We start from the raw sequence: 18,341 nt of genomic DNA, 5'->3' as shown, positions 1-18,341 counted from the left end.
TCCGCAGTCATGCCTGTGGGAGGTCCGCTGCTCCCGGGGCTCCGGTAGACCTCCCGCAGGCATGACTGCGGACGGTTCGCTGGTCGCGCGGCTCAGCTGGACCGCCCGCAGGCACGCCTGCGGGCGGTCCACTGGCTCCGGTTGAGCTGCTGCAGCCGTGCCTGCAGGCGGTCCAGCTGAGCCGCGCGACCAGCGAACCGTCCGCAGTCATGCCTGCGGCAGCTCAACCGGAGCCGGTGGACCTCCCGCAGGCACGCCTGCGGGCGGTCCGGCTGAGCCGCGGGACGAGCGCTCCCGACCGGTCCCTGGTCCTCAAAAGGTTGGGGACCCCTGGCTTAAGGGACCTTTGAGCAGGGCAAATGCAAGATTGGAGGGGCCTAATCCCACAGTGTCTCTAGTTCATTAACAATTCACTCACTGCTGGGGTCTCTTCAGCCATCTCTCTCAGTCACGGAAGCAGTGCTTCTTCCCTGGTGGCTTTCTTGGCTGTCAGGCTTTTAGCAATGATTTCCTCATGTAAGAAGGCAGCAAGTGCCAGTCTCCTTGCCAGTCAACTCTGAACTGAGCCAAGTTCTCTCCTTTTCTTCTCCCTCCAGGCCTGGCATTGGTTACAGATATAGCAAGGCAGAGCTAGCTGGGTCCACTGTTTTTGTGCTGGTTTGAGGCTTCTCAACTTCATCACAGGCCACAGTCCTGGATCTTGCCAAGCTTGCCCAGCCCTCCAGCACAAGGACAGTAGAAAGAGATGCACTGACAGCTGAAAAGTGAGAGAGAATAGCACTCCAGAAGCTTGCAGCCACGGGTTGTTATTGGTCAGCAGGAAATCATTTGAAGTTGGAAAATCCACTACAGGGGCAGTTGTCATGCATATGTGTAGATCCAGGGGCGGCTCTAGGAATTTGGCCGCCCCAAGCAGTCATGCCTGCGGGATGTGCACCGGAGCCGCGGGACCAGCGAACCCTCCGCAGCCGCGGGACTTGGCGCGCTGGGGTCTGGAGCCGGCCCTGTGTAGATCCATTAATCATGTCCTGCTACGAAGGACTGTAACTCTCGGGAATATGCAGGAAACAGTGGCTGGATCAGCAGCAATGGAGCTCCCAAATTTCAGTGGGGGCAAAAGACAGCACTCATATCCCTAATTTGGCACCAACCCACCTTGCCATAGAGCAGGGGTGGCCAAACTTACTGACCTGCCAAGCTGCATGCAACAATCTTCAGAAATTCGAGAGCTGGGGTGCAACTGCCGGGGCTCGAGATTTCAGCCCCACTTCTGCTGAAGCCCCGAGCCCTGGCAGGTGCACCCCACAGGGCTGAAGCCCCAAGACCCACCTTCCACTGGACAGAAGCCCCTACGCCACCATCCCACTGCAATACAGAGGTCCCAAGCTCCCACTCCAATCTGGTAGGTGGAGAATTGGGGGAGGAGGCTGTGAGGTGCTCCATGAGCCACACTTTAAATGTAAAAGAGCCACATGCAGCTCGTGAGCAACCATTTGGCCATCCCTGCCATAGAGGCCATCAACAGAAAGGACTACCTTTTATATGATTATGCAAGCATTGGTGGATCACCAGGAAAGCTTCACTGAGATCAGTGTGAGCTAGTTAGGGAACTTGCATGATGTTCACATCTTTAAGAACACAGAACTGTTCACAAAGCTGCAAGCAGAGACATTCAGCAACATCCAGTAGCGATCCTGAGAGACCAAACCTACTCCCTGCTTCCCTTGCTTATGAAGCCACACACTGACCACTCTGACAGCAAAAAGGGAAGATTCAACTACCAGCTCAGCAGGTACAGAATTACAGTTGCTAGATTGGTAGGGATGCTGGTGGTGTTTATTCACAAGATTGGATCTTGGTAAGAAAAATATCGCAATGGTTATAGCTGCCTGTTGTGTGTTGCATAATATCTGCGAGGCAAAGGGGTGAGGGCGGGGAGGGGGGTTGCTGTCTGTTAAGTCTGAACAGACAGACAAAAGGGCTATTAAAAGAGCTCAAAGTGTACCTATGCAGCTGCAGAATGCTTTGAAAGAGCACTTTAACAGTCAGCCACATTAGTGTGCTGTGCTGGACTGTGCTCTGGCCCTGAAGGCTTGGGGGCTGTTAGAATTGTGTAGTGCTTGGTATAGATTTATAAATATTATACTGTGTCTTTTAGTGAATCTATGAATATGAGGTTCTTGCTGTCAATTTACATACAGGACTGGGTGTTTAGTTGAACCTGTGAGTTCTGTGGTGCTGTACAACAACAAATACTGGGTGCTTTGAGTACTACTATGTATTTTGCAGTATGTGTGGTGAACTAATAAAGATGACTATTTCAAAAACAATTTTGAGTGACAAATACAGTGCAAATAAAGGACAATACAAACTTCTAATTTAAATTAATGGAACAACTTTAACATTGAGAAACAGCAAACATTTCCGCCCATTTCACCACACAAATGAAGTCCATTTTGGCTACATATACACCAACTGTGCCCCTCCCAGACCAGTGTATATGAAGCTGTAGAACAGTGTTTCTTCTCTGGAGTTAAGTTGTAGGAGTAGAGATGTGGCCCATGATGCCATGTGGAAGATTGAAGGTACGGGGAGCTGCCACCATGGAATTCTCCCGAGACGGCAAAAGATGGCAAGTCTGTGATTACTGAACCTGTAAGGTCACCCAGAGACTGCACTATTTGTGTTTGCTGCCTGAGAAGCCCTTTATGTCCTGGTGCATCTTCCTTTTCCTCTCCTTTTCCTGCTGGGATTCATGGATCTTTCTCCATTTTCTCCTATCCTCTCTGTCCCTCTCCATGCAATCTGCCATGTTGGTGCTGAACATATCTTCCCTAGTCTTCTTTCTCCTCACTGGGGTCAGCCATTCAGTGGGTATGGAGGGGGCACCCCTCAAGGCCACAACAGCAGCAGCTACCGATAAAACAGATGCATCACTGGATCACCATCTACTCCAGGCAGGAGCATGTTTAGTGAGCGAAGCCAGCATGGTTGGTTGGGCAGTTGAACACAACAAGGGAGAACTGCTAGGTGTGCTCGCCAAAGTGGGCAATCAGGAAAAGGCATTTCAAAAACACAGAGGGGGTGGATTCCAGTTTCTGAGACCCCTGGGAAGTGGAATTCACAACTGTGACCAGAGCAGTCACTGCCAGGCATTTTGGGACAGTTGGAGAATCATTAGGGTTGACAAAGGTAACACAGTATCTACACTTGCACTGCACTGACCTCAGTAAGTCGACCATGGCTCAATGCTGTTCAGGAAGATGGTTTTATTGCATTGCCTTAACAGGGTACTTACATCAGCCAGAGACAAATTTGACTATACAGACATGCATAAATAGGCTGACAAGTCAACTTTTGTCAACCTATCTTTGTAGTGTAAACCAGACCTCAGTGTATCCGGTAGGCGTTCAGTGAACAGGTGCTGAATGAACAACTTCTTCCCATTTTGTGGAGAGGTAGATAAAGGACCATCTGGCCCTTCATGCCCTATAGTTCAAAGTGGGAAGAGAGAAGAGCAAGACAAATTTATCTGACTCTGCTTAAAAATATAGAGCCTTGCATTAGGATCAGGAGGAAGCAGCCTGCATGCATGCTTCTAGACCGATGCTGAATTTTAGAATGCCTTCCTGGACCCCCACCCCCCATATCATTTGTAATTTTTAGATCTCTGCAATATAACTTGATAAGATGGCCATAAGTAGCCTTCTATGAAGAATATGCATTTTGGGTGATGCACATTTCATTTACTTAATAATCTTGTGGAATAAAAGCTTATAAATCTATCACCAAAATAATTCATTAAACTATCCAGAGACTTTGGGGACAGCAGTTGTCAGATTCCATGTCAGATGGGGGGGGAGTGCAAGAATTACTTGCAACTGTCACAAATGAAGCGCTAGCTAACAAAATCTGCAATAGTATCAGACAGATGACTCAATGTGTCTGTTAGGCTACATCTATACTAGGAGCGAGAGAGGCAATTCCCTGCTCTCACACATATTTGTGCTAGCTTGATGAGAGCTAGCGTAAGTATAAATAGTAGTGTAAGCCACGCTAAATATGTACCCACAGGGTTCAAGCAGGTTTGTATTCGGCATGCTGCCTCTGCTACTGCAGCTACATTCCTATTTACATGTGTGCTGGCTCTCACTTTGCTAACACAAGTATGTGTATGCAAGTTGGGAATCACACCCCAAGCTCATTGTGCAGACATAGCCTCAGTCTACTTAGAGCAAGGAGAGTAACCTGAACTGAATTCTTGTGCCCACCTGAAAAATCTGCCTACACTTCCAATTTTACTCTAGAGAAATGAGCAATTTAGTGATTGGGAACATGTACAGCAATACAGTACGATTTAACTGACTGCTTTGCACTTTCAATATTTTGTCAAATATTTCAAAATTAGATTACATTTTCTATTCCAAATATGTAATGTGTCATGCAGGTAGTAAAAGCTACAACAAAAGCCCAATTCTGAAATTTTACCCTATACAGCAAAGCATGTTGTAATACCCTTCTTATTCTCTCATTCCTGAGTTACTGGCTCTTTCTGCTTGACCACTGTACCAAAATTAATTTAAATTACCATAAATGTATTATTGTCACGAGTAGTGTCACCTTTTGAAGTAACTCTAGGACACACCTGAGATTCCTCAAGAATTCCATATCCTAATGAAGCTAGCTTTGCTACTATTGGCTTGGAACTACTTTTTCTTCCCATTTCATTAATAGAGTAGTGAATGAAATTATATCTTAATGCAGCCTTTAAAATATCAAGAAAACGTACTTACCCAGACCCAAAGTCTGCTTGACTGACTTTTGATGACTGATATATATATTTACCCAGAGAGAAATTATTTACCCAAGGTAAGTAGAATTTTGGAAGGTTAAAATAAAGCATGAATGAGGAAACCATATAACTTGCTAAGAAATGTACTTCACTAAAAAGATCAGATCTGTTACTTTTCCATTTAGAAATTCAATGCTATAAAAAATGTAGTATAACCTACAATAAAGGGGGATGGTCAGACCCAGACATTTGTAAACAAAGTAACATATTAGAAGGAAATATCATTAAAAATGAAAATTTTGAACATTTCATTTACTGTTCTTCATGAATTGTAGAAAGAAGTCAGTCATCAACCACTAAGATACAGATATTCAGAGTACTGCTCAATAGAATTTTGTTTAAACAAAATTCTGCTATTATATCACAATAAGTCACACCACCACCAAAACAAAAGTTATATCATGCAATTAGCAAGATATACAATTACTGTAAATTATTACATTCTTAAACTAAGATATTTTAACAGCCACTTTTTTCAGCGTTCCAATTGGCTATGGAAATCTCTAGTCATGTATACCTATTTCTGGATACCTATTATGAGATTACTCCATTCACATAACACTATAGTCAGACCAACACCTATTCTGTCAGTTACAATGCAAAAAGAGCAACAGACATGTAAGAATCAACTGTTTACCTTCCCAACAGGAGGAAGAAAAAAAAATAAGCCTACTGCACAGTTAGGTTTCTGAAACAAAACTTGTTTTGTTACAGGCACTTGTCTTTACTCCTGAGCAATTCAAGATTTAAAATTCACCTGAAGTGTGTGTTCAATACCAAAGATCTACATAGTTGTTATATAACGTTCAGACAGCTACAAACAAGCCACTACAAAATCTAATTGCCAAGGTGTGGTATTTACTGTTGATGTTTACATATATAACCTATTGTGTTGTCTATTACATTGCACTGATTTCAGAATTTGGTTACAGTTACAGCAAGCTGTATTTAATAAGGGAAAAATTGGTAAGCTACTGTATGTTAACTTCTAACCACCTAGCTACCCCAAATATGACAGCAGCCATTCATAAGTCAAGTCCAGTATAACTTCAGAATCGGGATGGAAGGAGAATAGTTTTCTGATGACTTTGCCATATGTGCTTTATCGCATGCCGGAGAGTACAGAAGTGTACACTGAAGTTATAGTTCAGAACAATTTTCTCTACCAGCGTACACTGCAAAGATTATGCACATCCATTCCTTTTATATCTGTCAAAGTGCCAATTGTATACATTCTGTCTGCTTGTTATAAATCAAGCTATAAGCTCGTTTTCTATAGAAAAGTAGGAGAGCCTCCATCTCAGAACTACACCTTAGTTTACGATCATTTATACCTAAACGTTTGTCTAGACTATGATAAAATATTTTTAAAAGGTGTTAGCTTCCAAGTTTTAATACTTGGCCTATCTCTGCTAAGTTGTGTTTGACGTATTAGCTGGTCACACTGAAGCATAGGCTCCTCCTGTCATCCCCTCTCATCCCCCAAAGGATTTACCTTAATCAGAAAACATGTTTTAAAATAAAACATACTTGACTATAAGACTGTGTAAAGACAAGTTAACTAATGCCTTTTAACTAACATGTTTGAGAAATACCTTTTATCCTAGTTTACACAAGCCCTAAGAGAACACATTCACTGAAGTCTTGGCTACACATACATGTCATACCCATTTAACTAAATCGATTGAGAAACTGACACAAGTCCAACACAAGGGGAATACACTGATTTAACAAGTTAATAAACCAATTTAGTTACACTGATATAATTTGTATGCTTGGGCAACACTTGGATTTACACAATTCCTGAAGAATTCTTGAGGTTCCTTTAAAATATCAGCAATCATTCACGATGAACATTTAATTCCAGACAATTTCCCTCTTTAAAAACAGTTGCCATTTAGTATTTAAAGATAAATACACAGATTTTACCATACGTGTAAGACATTTTGCTTAGACTCTATATACATATACAAACAGTTTAAAGTCGATTATACAAACTTCTAATTAGACACCCTAAGGGGAGGTCTACATTAGAAACTTTTGCTGGTAATGTTGCTGGGGCATGATTTTTTGTAACACTTCTAAACTAACACAAATGTTTTTGCCAGTATAGCTTATTTCACTCACTGAACCAGTACAAGCTATAATGGCAAAAGAGAGCTGCATCTACAATAGGACAACTAGTTGGTATAACTATACCAACAAACCTTTTTTAGTGCAGACATGGCCTAAGTAAAATGATGGTCTCAAAACTGCCTAAACAAATTCACCTCTAAAATATGCAGCAAATTAGATAGAAAACTAGGCTTTTAAAATTATCAAAATAGTCAAAACTACTATGCACAAAATATGCAATTACTATAAACTGAGTATTTTACAAGTGTTGAGAAACTAGCCACTTTGTGAAAAACAGCTGTACAAATAAGAGAAAAAAGTTATGATTTAACAAATTACAAAACAGCTCTAAAAAACCAATTTAAGGCATAAATAACTACAAACAAAATACAATAAAGCCATCTGAGAAATAGAATGCAAGAAAAAAAGAACCAAGCCCTCCCTATGCCAAGCCTGCATGCATATTTGCCCTTGGGAAAACAAAAAACCACAAACCTTAAGAAAAAAGTTTAAAATAGAAACTTCTTAAATTTGTGAAGAATTCCTATGACTTGACACTTTGTCACGGCAAAGGAATGTGCGGATTATATCATGTAAATCTTACTGTTGCGTTCTAAAGGACTTGGCAACTGCTTATCATTAATCTTTAACACAAAGAAGATTCAAATCTAACTACAAGACAGACAATACCTTTGAAGGGCAATTTACAGCACCCCCTCCCCCCTAACTGTTTAACCTAATGGGTAGGCCTATAGGGATCACAATAACGCATCTCCAAATATACCAGCATTCAGTCTACCAAGTCACATTTCTCACGAAGTCTTGCACCAATCCAAAGGGAGCTTATGGACACAGAACAGGCACGAAACGGCTGGAGGGGGTGGAAAATAATCTCCAAGCAAATACGACCACATAAAAGGTTCAGTCTCTTAGACAAATGGACACACACTCCAAAAAAAGGAATGACTAATGTATGGCTCGATGTTTGCATCTGAACTAACAAATCCTACAAACGACAGATTCACCACTGCTGGGGGGAGGGGGGGTGGATTTTTGCCTCTATTGATTACACCGGGAAAAACCCAGCTGCAGCTGCTGCAATGCAACACACGCCGATAAAAGGGCAGCGCTTCTCCCTCCCCGCCTTGGACACGGGATCGCGAGTAGCCTCAAGCGCCCCCCCCCCCCCAAAAGGAGCTCACGAGCCGGCCCCTCGCGCCACACAAATCACCGGGACTCTCTCTATTTACGGCCAGCCGCGCCCGGCCCGCGGGCTCCCCAAGGCGCCGGGCGGGTTGGCCATTATCCCTGCGGAGCCGGGCCGGCGCCCGAACGCCCCTGCCGGGGAACAGACACAACGGCTGAGAACCAACGGCCCCCAGGGTGTTTTCACAGAGCAACAAGCCAACGGCGCAGGAAAACCCGCCCCTGGAACAACGCCCCCCCCCTTCCCCATAGACCCGCGGGCTGCCCCCCTTCTCGGGCCTCCTCCCACCGGAGAGCCCCACAGCGCACCCCATGCAAACACCACGGTGCCGGGGTGGGGCGATGAGCCCCGGGGCGGCCGCTCACCTCATGGTGCTGCCCGGGCCGGGGAGCCACTCTCCCCCCTCCTCTCGAGCCGGCGCTTCAATGGGCAGCGAGTCCCTGAGCGCGAGCGAGTTCTCCGTTCAGCCGCCGGGTCGGGCCAGACCCGACCACAGCGGGGAGCCGGGGGTGAGGGGAACGAGGAGGAACAAACCAACTCGCGGAGTAGGGGAAAGTGGAAGGGACGGGAGCGCCTGCACCAGCGCGCGGGCGTCTCGAGACACCGGCTTGCTTGGCGGGGGGGGGCACGGCCGCACGCAGGGGACGCGGTGGGCGGAGCGGCGACGCCACGCCCACTACTGGTCTGCGTTCCGTGCGGATTCTAAAGGGGGGAGAGAGGGGATGTGAAGCAAGTGCGGGAAAAACAAACGGGGTTAATGTGCTTTGGCGACCCCTAGTGGGGAGTAGTGGTCCCTCTGCACACGTGTATAGCGTGGGGTTCCTGAGCCCACAAGCACTCCATGCGGTATTGCGGAATCCTCCAGTGGTCTCTCCGCAAAACAGAAGTTCACGTATTGTATGTGACCACTCGGTACTCTCCCTCTATAGCTGCCTGGTATGCTTACTGTTCAAACCCCAGGTGATTTCTCTGCACAACTGCATTGCATATATTGTGGAATCTTCTTACAGCCCTTTCTATACATCACTGCATTCATTACTGGTGAATACGGTGGTGGTTTCTCTGCATGTGTGTATTGCATTCATTGATTTCTCTGGTTGTTCCCTCGCCCACCTACCCTGCAATCCAATGATCAATGCTCCACTTTTTCTCCTACACACATGCATTATAATTCATCACGCTGTTGGTCCCTGTGAATCTGCAGTGTGCATCTACATGTTCCCCTGAATACCGCTGAGTTTTTTTGCCAGTTGTGGACACATTAGTTCCCCTTGGAGATTCTTCTGTGGCCTCTTTATGCCAGCTCTGCCAATGCAAAGTGCCATAAAGCCCAGTGAACTGGCACTATGGGAAGTTCCTGGATTATATACATCCCACCAGAGAGCTCTAGCTCCTTCTCTTGCAATCGCCCCAGGTAGAGGCAGGGTAGGGTCAGGGGACCAACACTACCTTCTTAGAGGGGCATTACAGCTGAATATAAATTAGAGCAGCCCTCAGGCAATGACTGGATCAGTCCACATGGTCACTTCCACCACTCCTGAGGTGCACTTAAGCTTAGCTCAGCCACAACTAAGAAAGGGAATAATTAATTTTAACTCCCTCCTCCCTGAAATCCATGGAATTGTTTCTTGCCTATCGCCCCTGGCATAGCATAAGGGTTTAGGGAAAGTGGAGGGCAGACAATTACATTTACAGAGTCTTCTTTACAGCTAAGGGGGCCCAATCAAATGACTTTGCAAAGCCCCCTTAGACACTGCAGATTTGATTGAACCAGTCTTGCACATGTCATTATTAGGGTTTCCATCCCTCGGGAGTTGTCCTGGAGTCTCCAGGCATTAAAGATTATGTCATCTGATGAAATCTCCAGGAATATGTCCAACCAAAACTGGTAACCCTTGTCACTATACCCAATTCTTTCCTCAACACTTTCTCCACTTAAGGCTTGATTCAGCCACTTTTTCTTATGCTGAGTAATCCTTTACTCCATGAGTTATGTAGTCCTATAGGCACTATAAATAAAGTTGTAGAATTGGGCCCTTAATTTTTCAGGAATGTGTACAATCAGGGCAGCCTACTAAATTAAGTCTACAGGTTTAATTATTCCATGCTTTTGTAATCCTTCTAATTACCTTTCTATGCTCCCATGAGCATAAGGTGCAGGATGTAATTTTAGAAAACTGGGAATATTATTTCAGTCTCATGAACATTTGTTACATCTTTTAGTAACCACGTCTGTACTAAAAACACATAGTATACAGAACTTCTGTCAATTCTTGTTCAGCCAATTTCTGTCAATCACTGAATACCTGAGATGGGAGAGAATGGGTATCTGCAGGCATATTTACTGTTTTCTAGCCACAGGGTGTGGGGGGTGGTTTTCTTTTCTTCTCCTTCCAAAAAACAAAAACAAAAAAAAACAAAACAAAACCACACTGCTTTCTCTAATTTTTAAATTAGGAAAAATTTGGAGGAAACATTTCTTTAAAAATTACATATATCATGGTCACTCTATACATTTCTGTTCTCATTTTCACATAATTGATATTTACTTTAACCCACTTGAAAGCATTTAAGTCACATTTATTTCATATTACACAGCCACCTCTTCACTGGACAGCACCATTTCTCAAACAGATTCGTCCATAGTCAAATAACTAGTCCAGAGGTAGAGTAAGAGGGGAGATGGTTAAGAAATATATTGACTATCTGTTATAAAATAGATTAAGAAAAGGAAAGAAGATCTGAAACTGAAGCTTGTGACCATGTATGTGGAAGGAAAATTATTATACTTCTATTGGCATGAAGATTATGTAAATGAAAATGTTACTGTAGAGGTGAATCACAAAATGCAGATGAGTAATCAGAAGACAAACAAGTATCAAATATCCTTCCCAACAGGTAGGTAACTTTGGCCACAATGTAAACACAGACTAAAAAAAATGGACTAATTTGAATCTGACAAAGAAATCTGTTTACTGTTCTTTGATTACTGCTTTAAATGCATGAAGCTTTCAAAACTAACAAACTGTGGTATTTAGATGTTGCTTATGATTATTAGAACTGGGAGCACTTGCTGTTGGGAGTCTGAAAGGACAGGAAACAGGAAGGAGGGGGGAGGAGTTGGAGGCAGAGTGAGAGTTACAGAGGGTGCAGCAGCAGCTTGGTAAAGAGGTTTCCACTTTAAAAATAAAGTCCTGTTGAAGTTTGTTAGTACCTTGCCTGGTTGATACAACATAAACACAAGCAGTAGAATGGAGATCACCTATACTAAAAATCACAGTTTGCAAGGCATGAAATATTACAGGTTCTGATGGCTGATAATGGACCCCAATAGTCAAATACATTATTTAAAGAATTCACTAAGATCTGAGATTATCACATTATCACCAAAATATCCTCAGAGCAACAGGATGGCTGAGAGAGCTATTCAGACAGACAGTGAAAAAAGTCTCTTGAAGTTAGCCAGCCATAACAATAAGGATCCGTTTCTAGTTGCACTGGATTTAAGAATATACCAGGAGAAGGAATGGCATCACCTTCACAGATGGTAATGGGCAAATTAACAAGGAAGTTGCTTTCTACAGAAGCTCAGTTATTCCAAACTAGAGGAAAAACAGAATTTGCTAATAAAACCAAATGAAAGGTAAATTAAACAAAATTTGACTATGAGAGACCCCAGTTTGTTCAGAGTGTTTAACACTAAAGCCAACCACCTGCAACAATCTGGTCAATTGTCCTGAATCAACCTGCCATTTATGCAAAAATGACCAAAGAAACCTTACAAAAGGGCTATTCCAGGATCCTGCATGTTGGTGGTGAATGTAAAATTGGTGCCTGGAACATCAAAACACATTCTGAAACAGTTAAATCAAGCAATTGAAAAGTCTGAACATTGATATCTGTATTTTATCTAAACTACACTGGCCAGGAGTGGTGAAAAGAAAGTTGAGGATTATACGTTTTTGTTCTCAGGCCATCCCGACAGGTTTTCCAGCAAGGAATGGCCATTGTACTTTCACTCATTGCCCAACAGGCAGTGCAGGGAATGGAGGTGATTAAGAAGTGACTTTTCAGCATCCGATTCCATAATAGCTGCGGACATCTTACCATCATTGCCGTGTATGGTTCAACCAAGGCCTATAATGTAGCTGCAGATATTTTTTACCAACAACTGCAATCAATCCGTAATGAAACTCTGAGAAGAGATGTCATCATGACCCTGGGCAACTTTAATGCACAAGTAAGAAAGTATAGTGACCTGTGCAAGTACTCTCAGGAAGTTTGGTATCCAGCAGAACAACAGAAATGGGCAACAACTGATAGAATTTGCAGCTGCCAATAACATGGTGATTGCTGATTCATTCCTCCGTCACCCAAGATTCACAAACAGAGTAGGTACAGCCCAGTTGGTTTCACTGGGACTGTTATTGATCATGTCCTCGTTAACAATCACTGGTGATCAACAGTGTGTGATGTATGGGCACGCAGATACAAAAATGTGCCTCCTACTTTGAAAGAAAAAAAAAAGTTAGTGGGCTGAAATTAGTCTGAGTCAACCAAAAGCTCTTCTTACAACCAAGCTATCAAATGGCTTTCTGTTCTGAACTCCTTAGGGCCATCAAAGCATTAGAGACTGAAATCTCACTCTCTCCGTCATCTGATGAGGAATGGTGTTTCAAGTCATCAGGGCTGATTGCTGCCAGCTCACTCTGGGGCCTTTGCCCTTCCAATGTCACCCACAGATCAGTGAAGAGACAGATACAATGGTTGAAGCTGAGAAAAAAAAGTGAGGGTACAGTTTGAGTCTTCAGAGACATGTTTGTCAAGAGCAAAAGCAAAGGCTAAATGGGTTCAATTTCAGAACATCAAGTTTTGTGTTTACAAAAAAAAGGAGGGGGGGAATCCTGGGCTGACTAAGGCAGCCAGTTTAAAACAAGCTGCTGCCAGGCACAATCTTCACATCCTTTACTCAACTATGCAGTGTTTGCGAAGGGAAGTGCCACCAGCTTATTCAACATGGAACTGAGATGGCAACATCAGCCCAAATCTGAAGGACCAATTGCATCAATGAGACGATCATTTCAAGATGCTCCTCAACTGTCCATTCCCTGCAGTCCCTCTTCCATTTGAAGAGGGGCTGGAAGTTCCAGTACAGCCACTGCGAGTTCCACCTTACTCAAATTATGACCTGATACTTAGATATGGTTCCATTTATGTTTGCCATTTTGGTTTGTAAAGAACAAGTAGTCTGCCTTGTTGGACAGCCTTCTTGTTCCCTTCAGGAGAGAAAAGGCGGGAAATCTAGTGGCTTGTTGTTAGGCAACGGGAGGGATTATATAGGCTGGGAAAGAGCAGGAAAGTTCCTTCTCTCTTCCGCTCTTTCCTTGGAAAGAAGGGAAGCGGTCAGACACCAGTTATCCGCCTAGAAAACACCTCATCTCCGAATGGAAAAAGATCTAGTTTATTGTTGGGGTTTATTATTTTAAGGAAAGCATCCATCCATCCACAGGGTTTTACCTCGAATGGTTAGGACTCTTACACACAGACAGGACGTCGCAAGGGGGTTAGGGTGGGAAGTTAGTTAGGCCTCTTACCTGATTCTTCATCATCGTTCATCGCCATTCTCTGCTGCGGTAGCTGTTCCAGTGGTGATCGTGGTCCAGTGGGTCATTGTCATCTATCGAGTCCTGGTCTCAGCAGCAGCATCTGAACAGGGTATAAGGAGCAGTCATTGCTTACCCCCTTTTGTAATTCCTGTGTGAAAGAGTACATGGTTATAAATCTGTTCAGTATTATTAATCTTCTCTCCCATTCCTTTTGTTTATTCTATTCCTAATTCCCTAGTTAATAAAAATCAGTTGTTTCGGTTGTGGTCTTTGTAATTATTTTAGATAAGCTCTGATAGATGGGCTATTCTGAGGGAATCTTGGAAGACTTCTGTTGGCTCCCTGCAGTCTTCTGGAAGTAGGATCCTGGAATAAATTATAAAAACTAACACCATCTTCCTTCAGCCAAGAAGAGATGTGCATCACAGTCCATAAGCTGAAGTCTGGGAAGGCAACAGGACTTTGTAACATTACCCCTGAGGTGCTGAAAACCAGTGAGAGTATGTGTAATGCCATGGCTATAGGCTCTTCTAGACCATCTGCTGTACTAATACCATCCCCAATGACTGGAAGAAGGTTGTTGTTCTACCTCTGTTCAAAAAGGGCAATAAGGCCAAATGCAGCAACTATAGAAGTATTACACTGTTGTCAGTCCCAGGGGAAGTCTTTGTTTCCATGTCAATGTCCTGAGTTAACAATGTCCTTCATGGCAAAAGCCAGGATACTCAGGGCAACTTTAGACCTGGCCATTCCACTGTCAACCAGATCTTTACCTTGAGACAGCTTTTTGAGAAGATGGCTGCATTTCATAAGCCATGAGCAGTACTTTATATAGACTTCCATCAGGCCTCTGATTCAGTGCATCAAGCAAGTTTGTCGTATCTGATTAAGTGACTTGGCATCCCTGGGAAGATAGTGACAAGAGCTCTATAATGGAAAAACAAAACAAAACAAAGTGGTTCAGTCAATGCCAGATTCATAGATTCCAAGGCCAAAAGGGACCACTATGATCATCATCCAGAGAAGGCTAAATTGCTGGCCATTATCATCAAACAGCCTCCAGCTCCAGATTACAACCTGCTCAGTATTAACCTGCCCAGACAGAATATTGAGCAGGTGACAACTTTCAGGTCAGTAATGTCATAAACGGTGCTGGAGGATGCTTGGAAGATGTGTACACTGCTGCCATGTTTTGGGCCCTTCAGTTGCCTCTGTAGGGATGTTGTGACAATGTTTGCTATGAAGCTCTGGGTCTATAGAACCAGTTATACCGACTCTGTTGTACAGCAGCGAAACATAGACACTGAGGAAAGCTGAAGAACACTGAATTAAGCTTTTAAATTCTCATTGTTGTTGTCAGTTGTTCCATATCAAGTAGCAGGACAAGATCAGAAATGAGGATACTCAAAGCTGAACCCAGCAACTACCTCCATCAGTGGTGGTTTGGTTTCAGCAGCTTTACCGGTACAGACTCATTAGAATGGGAAGACCAACAAATTAAAAGAATGTGTACAAAGGAATGCCAATATAAAGCTGGTGATAATGTTGGCATCAAAACCTTCAGTGGCATGAAAGGATTACTAGAGATGGATGTAAACCAAATATCCAACCAGACCACCTTGCCAGAGATTGATCTGGATGGTGCTTGATTTGCAACAAGGCCACATCCCTTTAGGATCTGCCATCATGATGATGATGATATATAAAACTACTATTCAAAAGGGCATCTAAACAGCCAGTCCACCTGAGAAGGGATGGCACAGCCAGAAGCCAGCAAAAGTTATCTCCACAGTAGGGCCACAATCATATAGTACAGAATATAGGCCTGGAAGGTCATCTAGTCCATCATATGAGAGGTCATTTAGTCCATCATCTCACTGAGGTGGAACCAGGTAAACCTAGACCATCCCCAACAGTTGTTTATTGTACCTATTCTTAAACTTCCAATGACGAGGATTCCACAACCTCTCTTGGTAACCTATTCCAGTGCTTAACCATCCTTAGCATTAGAAAGTTTTTTTCCTAATATCTAACCTAAATCTCCCTTGTTGCAGAGTGCCCCCTCAGTTTTCTTTTCTCAAGACTAAACATACCCAGGTTTTTTTACCTTTCTTCATAGGACAGGTTTTCTAAGTCTATCATCATTTTTATTGCTCTCCCCTGGACTCTCTCCAATTCGTCCACATCATTCAAAAAATGTGGCACCCAAAATGATGTGTTACTCCAGCTGAGGCCACACCAGTGCCAAGCAGAGCAGGACAATTACCTCCCAGGTCTTACATATAACACTCATGTTAATACACCCTAGACTGATATTATCCTTTTTTGCAACTGCATCACAATGTAGACTCATATTCAATTTGTGATCCACTATAAACCCCAGATCCTTTTCTCTTGTACTACTGCCTAGCCAGTTATTCCCCATTTTGTAGTCGTGTATTCGATTTTTCCTTCTTACATGTAGTACTTCGCATTTGTCTTAAATCACCAAGATGAAATTCACTTAAGACCAATTCTCTAATTTGTCATGGTCATTTTGAATTCTAATCCTGTCCTCTAAAGTAATAAGAATCCCTCCCACCTTGGTGTCATCTGCAAATTTTATAAGCATACTCTCCAAGTAATTAATGAAGATATTGACTAATACCAAACCCCTGCAGGACCCCACTAGATATGTTCTCCCAGTTTTACAGTGAATCATAGATAACTACTCTTTTATATGGTTTTTCCAACCAATTTTGTACCACTAAATAGTAAATTTAATCTAAACCACTTTTCCCTAGTTTAATTATAAGAACATCATGTGGGACTGTGTCAAAAGCTTTACTAAAATCAAGATATATCACATTTACTACTTCCTCCCATCCACTAGGCCAGTAACCCTCTCAAAGAAGAGAATTATGCTCTTTTGGCTATTTGTTCTTGAAAAATCCATGTTGGCTATTCCATGTAACTATTATTCCCTAGGTGCTTACAAACTGATTGTTTAATAATTTGTTCCACTGTCTTTCCAGGTATCGCAGTTAGGCTGATTGGTCTACAATTTCAAAGGTGTTCTTTGTTCACCGTTTTAAAAATAGGTATTATGTTTTATACTGGAGAAGGGCAAACATATTGTGGAAATGAACAGCAAGAGATACTACAGAAATAAATTAAGATTACTTGAAATACCTAAACAACCCAGATTCCTGTTAATACAAGAGAAACAGGTGAAAGATTGATTCCTCAAGACAGAGTGAGGTGCAATAGGCTCTGTGACAGTGCTAGAAAAATCATTTCACATCTTGGACTCACAGAGGTCACCAAATTCAGAGTTATTCTGGAGATCAGCATTGTCAAAATAACCAAGCCCAAAAAGCACCTGGATTAAGATGTAACATAACAACAATCCTGGAAGGAGTCATTAGCAGCCATACGCAGGAAAAACCAGACAGATTAATACAGGGTTAAAATAAACTACAATTGACTAGTTAATTGACTTTTCCTTTGCAGGTCACCTTTAAAGGTGCTATCATAGAAGAATTAAAGTAGTTTATTGGGGGGGGGGAAAATAGGTATATATCATGTTACCAGTATATAAGTATCTGCTACTGAAATTAGTATAAAAATATATTATGCCTCAGACTTTGCCTATATATACACACACTAGAGAGCTAATCCTCAGATATATTAGGCCCTAATAATTAGGGTCATCCCTGTGTAGGGGGATCAACTGGTAGCATAGAATTTGTGCCAATACCTCCTACATCACCCCGCCTAGACCCAAGTTCCTGTGGACAACACAAGGTCCTGGCCAGAGGGAAAAAAGGATGTGACAGAAGCCTGCCCAGGCCCCAACAATCCCTGAGTGCCATATAGCTGTCTTGGGGCAATTAACAGCTCACAAATTAGAACAGCCTTCAGGCTGCTGGATTTGATGTCAAGGGATTAGATTGGTGCTCAGCATCCCCAGGATCAGAGGACTTCAAGATGGCTTAAAGTCACCTTTGCCTCCCTCTCCAGAGTTGTGCTTCTCAGCTATGGCTGAGATTTGAGATCTAGATGTTACCAGAAGGCTAAGATATCTCAATCTGAGTTGAGTGCCATGCCTTCTCTTCACCCAGCCTGACTCCTGGGAGCTTATTGGATACGAGAGACATGGCTCTATCAGGCATAAGCCTGTTTGAAGACCGAGTGTTTCTATTTAATATCAGTCAGCTGCAGGAAATTTGGCAGTCTACTCCTGAGGGCTGTTTGTGAGCAGACCCAACTGAGTCAGTCTCATAATAGTGTGGGCCACCTTCCATATAGGGTCATAAGGGGGATGCATGACTCATGCTTTGGAGGCATCAATAATCGGGTCTGAATGCATCAAAGGAAGCCTGACTCTTTCAGGGAAATTTCCCCCCGTTTTCTCTGAAATAATTTTCCATTTTGAAATATTTGTTGCTTTGGGACCGTCACAGGGTCTTCCCACAGCTAGTGCACCTCCTCTTGGTCATTGTGGGGTTTACCTGGTTCCAGGTCTGATGGCTCCTTTCCGCCTCTTGCTGCACACTCTGCCTTTTCTTCCTGGTTCTCA

At 43.1% G+C, this 18,341-nt stretch overlaps 1 protein-coding gene and 1 long non-coding RNA gene across 9 annotated transcripts in view; both read right to left on the bottom strand.

Annotated features, from left to right (window-relative positions):
• ENAH (ENAH actin regulator) overlaps positions 1–8,792 on the bottom strand; it is a 173,851-nt gene extending 165,059 nt beyond the window's left edge. For 3 of the 8 annotated variants that reach the window (XM_045010077.1, XM_045010079.1, XM_045010078.1), the window contains exon 1: positions 8,540–8,792. In XM_045010077.1, coding sequence (XP_044866012.1) covers positions 8,540–8,544 — 5 coding nt within the window. In that variant the 5' untranslated portion in view covers positions 8,545–8,792. The remainder of the gene's footprint in view (positions 1–8,539) is intronic. The other 5 variants (XM_045010080.1, XM_045010083.1, XM_045010081.1 and 2 more) reach the window with 5 other exon arrangements.
• Positions 8,793–10,649: 1,857 nt separating this feature from the next.
• LOC123367006 lies at positions 10,650–15,370 on the bottom strand. Its single transcript, XR_006578263.1, has 3 exons — positions 14,554–15,370; positions 13,769–13,928; positions 10,650–12,947 (listed from the first exon to the last, which is right to left on the bottom strand). It is a non-coding gene; the product is annotated as an uncharacterized LOC123367006 (long non-coding RNA).
• Between the last annotated feature and the right edge of the window lie 2,971 nt (positions 15,371–18,341).

Source organism: Mauremys mutica, chromosome 3, assembly GCF_020497125.1.
Source record: "Mauremys mutica isolate MM-2020 ecotype Southern chromosome 3, ASM2049712v1, whole genome shotgun sequence".
NCBI classification, from domain to species: Eukaryota; Metazoa; Chordata; order Testudines; family Geoemydidae; genus Mauremys; species Mauremys mutica.
The sequence above is the reverse complement of the archived record's forward strand: the minus strand, read 5'-3'. Positions and strand labels throughout refer to the sequence as shown.